Source organism: Ostrea edulis, chromosome 1 (genome assembly GCF_947568905.1).
Source record: "Ostrea edulis chromosome 1, xbOstEdul1.1, whole genome shotgun sequence".
Lineage (NCBI taxonomy): Eukaryota > Metazoa > Mollusca > Bivalvia > Ostreida > Ostreidae > Ostrea > Ostrea edulis.
In genome coordinates, this window is record NC_079164.1 from 66,414,143 (window position 1) to 66,420,440 (window position 6,298).

A 6,298-nucleotide genomic window follows, 5' to 3' on the forward strand; every position below is an offset into this window, starting at 1 on the left:
TAGTACAAGAGCTATCATCCTGAGTTGTATAAAACTCCAGGCAAACCACCCACTACATATACGTATGCAGGACTTTTATAAAAAAAAAAAAAAAAAAAAAAAAAAAAAAAGGATAATAAGTGCAGAAAATAATATTCTTGAAAATATGCTTGATATTATTCTATACCTTTTAGAATTATTCAATTTAGGGAGGAGCAATTTTGGTAACCTGATTTTAAAGTTCGCTGGGATGTACATGTACTTTTGTGTATTTGGTTTCTATACATTGAAAAACTATGATATAAGTGAGAATTTTGTAGTGGTTTGAAAATCATGAGATAGGGTACCCATTACAAATGAGCCACCAGAAAACATACAAAAATGTAATGCTTCCAGTTGTAATATATCCTGTGTAAAACAAATCTATTTGAAAACAGTAGGAAGAGCTGGCTGAACGAACCATGTGACTATCATGCATAATTAGGCCGCTCTTTGCACACTGATTTTGAATACTGATTGCTCCATTTACATGATCAAGACAGGGATCACGGTGGATGTGACCGGTCGACATGGGATGCTTACTCCTCCTAGGTACCTGATTCCACCTCTGGTGTGTCCAGGGGTCCGTGTTTACCCAACTCTTTATTCTATATTGCTTACAGGAGTTATAGGGTTATCTTCAACTTTTTATATAAATGATTAAGCCTAACAACATGTCATTTGTGGGGAAAATAGAACAAAATGAAATCCTAATAATTTGCATATCTTTTGTATACGAACTAAGACCTTGTTAAATATAAAAGTTCTAGATTAAACCAGTAGGAGGGTCGATCCGGAGATAGTCGGACAAGTCATAAATTCCACATGAATAATTTCTCAAATGGCAATGTTGAACAGCTGTTAATTGAAAAAAGAAATGAAAGAAAATCGAGATCCTGACAGTATGCACAACCTTTCTATATATGATAAACCACCTGCATAGAATAAAAGTTCTAGTTTCAAAAGTGTTGGAGGAGTTAGCCTAGCTCCTTATGATGTAGGGTTTGATGTGAACATATTTTACTGTATACGTGCGTATTATACAAATGGTTTACATGTATTAAAGGTCAATTACTTGAATAAAGCGTGATGTTAGGGTGGAAGGATGGACATGGGGAAAAACTCCACGCACCCGACGTTTAACAGTTTAATTTGCAGGAAAATAGAAAAGAAAGAATATAACCAAAAGGAAGTTGTAATTTACATATGAAGAACAAACATAGTAACAAAAAATGAATTGTTTTGTACTTTGATGCTTCAAAGGATTGTTAGCACCAAAACAGTCTCCGAATTTAATACACTCGAATGCGTACATGAATGGGATCATGCACAGAGTCAAACAGCTGATCTCTCTTAAAACCTGATAAATCAATTTTTCCAGTTCCAATGTATTCTTGGAAAAGATATATACCTGTTGTTAAAATTCGCTAGATAATTTACATTTGATAAAACACTTTGCTTGATGATGAAGGCGGAAGTTCTAACAAGTGATATATTTCAAATCATACATTTACAGACTTACTCTACGAAATAAAGTGCTTGCCCCACTGAAAATAGATGCATCATAATTCATCGTAAAAGTTTGCCCCACCTACACGCAACAGTTTGGATTAAATAAATACAACAGACCTTCGTTGCCGTATTAATTAAACATTACCTGGTTAAGGGCAGTGTTTTGCCACACGCTCTCTGATTTCAGCTGGATAATGAGGCTACATTATGACAGAAATGAGGAATTCACTGATTGTTTGTTTTATCGGATGTTTAACCTTAGTGTGTGCTCACTACCCATCTGTAGGATATCAGAGGCCGCATCACCATAGTATATTCTATCCTAGGCCTTCTTTGTATCCTAGTCTATATTTTCGCCGTCCATTGTTTAATATTTATCCTAGATTTTATCCACGTGTAGGTATTCCTCATTCGCCTCGTAGAATGTTTCATCCAACTCCAAAAGTACATGCCAGTTGTGCTACTGAACAAAATTTTGGAGGTCGGACTGCCGTACCAACTAAAGCAGCTAAAGCATCGTCTTATGATAGAAAAAATACACAGATAGAGCCTGTGCAACCGTCGGCGTTTGAAAACGTATATCCAGCAGTAGAATCGCAACCTGTTAACCTTGTGCAAGATGTTGCTCATACTGCTCCAGCAACACCGTTTATTCTGAACAGCAAACCCTCTCTGGCTCCAGAAGTAAAACCTAGCCATGATAAACATTCAGGATCAGAATCTGGACACCTGTTTGGAGTCAAACCAACCCTCAGGCTTGAGAGGACAAACAGTTCTAACGATACATCTAGTGATCCTAGAAATCCAGACTGGAATTATTTTGACTTCATAACCAACAAAGACTTTATATTAAAACTGATAGAAAATAAGCTGATCAAGCTGCAAAACAAGGAGAAAGTGGTGGGTGGTATATCTGTAAATACTCAGCTGTACGATCAGATCAAGAGGATCGAGGACGCTATGGGTATCACTGTGGCCCTGGACAATGTCACAACCACTGTCCCACCAGTGTCGACCAATACTCCAGGTAATCGCACGTCTAAATATTGTGTCATGTTGTCTTGTGTTACAAAACATGTTTCTTATTCCATTTATTAGTCCCCGTCGTTCTTCTAGAGTGAAGTTTGTTTTTTTACATGTGTATTGGTTGTTTTTTTTATTTTTTTTTTTACCCTCAATCGTTTGATTACATTTTAATATAAAACGCTAATGGATTTGAGCAAAATGTTCCAGCTTACGAGTGTTTCATCTACAATGGTTACTGCACTTCTTGAAACAGAGTTTACACATACACTGCCTGTTGACCATTCCAGGAGGTGCAAGAAGCATATGTTTATAATGTGACAGAAATATTTTTCTTAATACATGAAATTATGCGTTCACATTTCAATTTTATTTTCAATGTACCAAGCCCTAAATGCAGTTTACTTCATCTCCTATGCAAGTTAACTGACTGAAAATATTAAATTGACAGCTTGAAGGAAGTGTGAAAAAAAACTATACAGACTGTTTAGAGTCAGTGCCAAAATGCATTTCATTTCATCAACGTTAGATTTATTTTTAAGGTAAAATTAATTAAAGTACGCATGAAGGTGAAGTTGTGTAATTAGATAGTCATTCATTTGGGTCAGTTCTAGAATACATTACATCCTTCGTGACAAACTAACACTTGCGTTACCATTTGGGTCAAAATATTTAGCTATTCAAGCACCAAACTCTTCGTGGTTTTCTTTTAGAACGTGTAAAAAATATAAACATAAAACTTAATGTTCCTAAGCACAAAATTGATTTAATTACTTTAAAACTAGCACATTCGTTAAATACCTTTAGCCAAGATTGCTGTATTAGCAACGTTCAACAGCCGAAGTCACGTGTTTGATATTGTACGGAAAATCTATTTCAACATTGTTGTGCGATTGTAGTTTATATAAGGATTTGATTAACAATTTGACGAGCAATTTCATGTTAACACAACGTTAAACATGTTACCTGTCTGACTACATATTTATGGAGGCATTAAGTCCAAAGCACTGCCAAGATATGTTGTCGTCTTTTGAATATTTGAGTTATGTTGTTTACATGGAATAAAGTATGAGGTTATGCTTGAGTTACCCGTATAAACTGTTCAAAGACGATATAAAGAACCACAAGGATCCGTATTGGGACCGTTGTTGTTCGTCATATTCCTAAATTACTTACCCAACATTGTTGACGTGTTAATAAGGCTGGTCTATGTTCAAGTCTTAAAACCTTCTTATCTTACCGTGAATTCCTCCAAAGACCATTGATCTATCTTTAAGACAAGCCTCTTTGTTCTTAACCAATGGAATCCCCCCAGTGTCACCCTCTTATTTGATAGCTCCAGTGGATAGAAAGAGCACTTGGTGTTTTCGAAACAAAATCATGACCGTTTTCTCACAAATAAAGTAATTGACAAACTTGTAAGTTAGATCATGTGTATGGTAGGAAGTACCGTGTAGCGGGTTTTGTGTGTAGATATTTACCGGTGTAATTTTGGTTTATTCAGGCAATTTTCAAAGATTCACCAAAATAATAAAATCATTCTACATCAGTGTACATATACATTGTATAAATAAATGAAAATGTGTTCACTAAACTTTTATCCGTTATACATAGACCTTGTAGATTAGTGTCCCAACAAAGGACCGGCTATACGGTAGTTGAGAAACTTGTTAGTGAAATCCTGTTCATGGTAGGAAGTAGTTGACAAACTTGTTAGTCAAATCCTGTTTATGGTAGGAAGTAGGTGACAAACGTTTTAGTCAAATCCTTTTTATGGTAGGAAGTAGTTAACAAACTTGTTACTCAAATCCTGTTTATGGTAGGAAGTAGTTGACAAACTTGTTAGTCAAATCCTGTTTATGGTAGTAAGTAGGTGACAAACTTTTTAGTCAAATCCTGTTTATGGTAGGAAGTAGTTGACAAACTTGTTACTCAAATCCTGTTTATGGTAGGAAGTAGTTGACAAACTTGCTAGTCAGATCCTGTTTATGGAAGGAAGTAGTTGACAAATTTGTATGTCAGATCCTCTTTTCAGTAGGAAGTAGTTAATAAACTTGTAAGTTAGATCCTGTTGATGGGACCATACGGCTTTTAAATAAAAAGCACCCCCCCCCCCCAAAGAAGCAAAAACAAACGTGAGAAGAACCCTTGCCTTACTGCGTGGATGTTAGAGACAGGAGTGTACAGTGATGATCAGCTTTTATTGAATGTCAAAGCAAATTAACCCAATAAAGATCAATGATCTAAAAAAAAAAAAAAAGAGACTTTACCTGTATAATCAGCCATATTTAATACATGTTTGGGAATATATATCGTAATATAAATAATATGAAGCGGCATTTCGTAATATAACGCCATGATGAATGGATTTTCACTCGTGACACATTTCATTCTCTCTGGAAACCGTCACTTCATGTCGCGTTCGTAAAAAATAACATCTGGCATGCAACATGTACAAGTTACTAGGGTCTGCCCTGGGTCAATTACACTACATGATAAAACGTATATCCCGAATTTCCTATACTTTTAATGAATAGATATTATTTTTAAAAATCTGAATTCTTTCTTCAAAATGATATATTTTGAAAACTGGTAAAGTGAAGTAAAAAATGTCTCATCTTATTATCATGATGTCAAGGTACTTTAACATTTACAACAATAATTTTGTATTTTTAGCTGACAACCGAGAAGGACAGTACACGGCTTTATCGACTTTTATGGGGAACTTTTTCTGTGCATGGTGTAAATCTCACAGTGGAAGACGAAAAAGCACCTGCCTTAAGTTTTGTTTCAATGACATCATCCAGAAAAACGGGCGTGGCGAGGAGACAGACTCGACAAGTTCCTAGCAAACGTACAGCTGAATAGGACGTATTTCTCTGACAGCTCCTGCCTATAGGACTTATAAATTAGCAAGGATCTCATGAACTCGTCTCACACAGACTTCATCTAAATGAAGAAACAATCTCTGTGCTTGCAGGTTCTTCTGAAGAATTCCAATACATACACTATTCTGTGATTTAGATTGTAGCTCACTGTGGGTTTGTCCTGTTATGCATTTTTTGTAAATTATATGTGATATCATTTCCCCGAAATAAATTATTTATTGTGCGGTTAATATTCACACTTTTGCTGTAAGAGTTTATACACGATGCCTTGAAAACCCAATTCACAATCGTAAATGATAGTTTTACAGTACATCACCTAGGATTTTAACACAATCACAATCACAAGCAACAAACACTATTTTAATCTTGAATACTTTGAATAATTACCAATTCATAATAAATCTGGGCATATTGAAGAAAAAAAAAACTTTTCTGAAAATCAAAATTGAATTATATTTCGGTTTAACAAACGAGAAGTTTGTCGATACCGTAGCTCTACCGGTTTTAAATATCCATAGTCTCACCAAAACACAAAATGGATACAAAGAATTACACAACAAAATCCGTAGGTGGAGAAGTAATTATAAATGATTTTACAGATTAGTGTACAATTATCAACACTGGTCATGTTATTGATAAAACTAGAACATGGATGAAAAGAATTATTTCTGTATATAAAACGTCATGGAAATCGATGAAAACTGTAGGAGTAGCATTTCAAACTGAACTAATTTCATTTCATACTTAAACGGAATTACTGGCATATTGTTTATTGAAATACACATAAGTGTACACCTCTATTTAGTATTCCTTTGTTTAAAAATCCACTAACATTAGACAAGAACTGTTGAATGAGC

The 6,298-nt window shown here is 35.0% G+C and overlaps 1 protein-coding gene across 1 annotated transcript; it reads left to right on the plus strand.

Annotated features, from left to right (window-relative positions):
• The first annotated feature begins 1,488 nt into the window (after nucleotides 1-1,488).
• LOC125646948 (uncharacterized) lies at nucleotides 1,489-5,671 on the plus strand. Its single transcript, XM_048873616.2, has 2 exons — nucleotides 1,489-2,557; nucleotides 5,230-5,671. Exons 1-2 carry the CDS (start codon nucleotides 1,738-1,740, stop codon nucleotides 5,400-5,402), a joined length of 993 nt encoding a protein of 330 aa, XP_048729573.2. The 5' UTR covers nucleotides 1,489-1,737; the 3' UTR covers nucleotides 5,403-5,671.
• The last annotated feature ends 627 nt before the right edge of the window (nucleotides 5,672-6,298 follow it).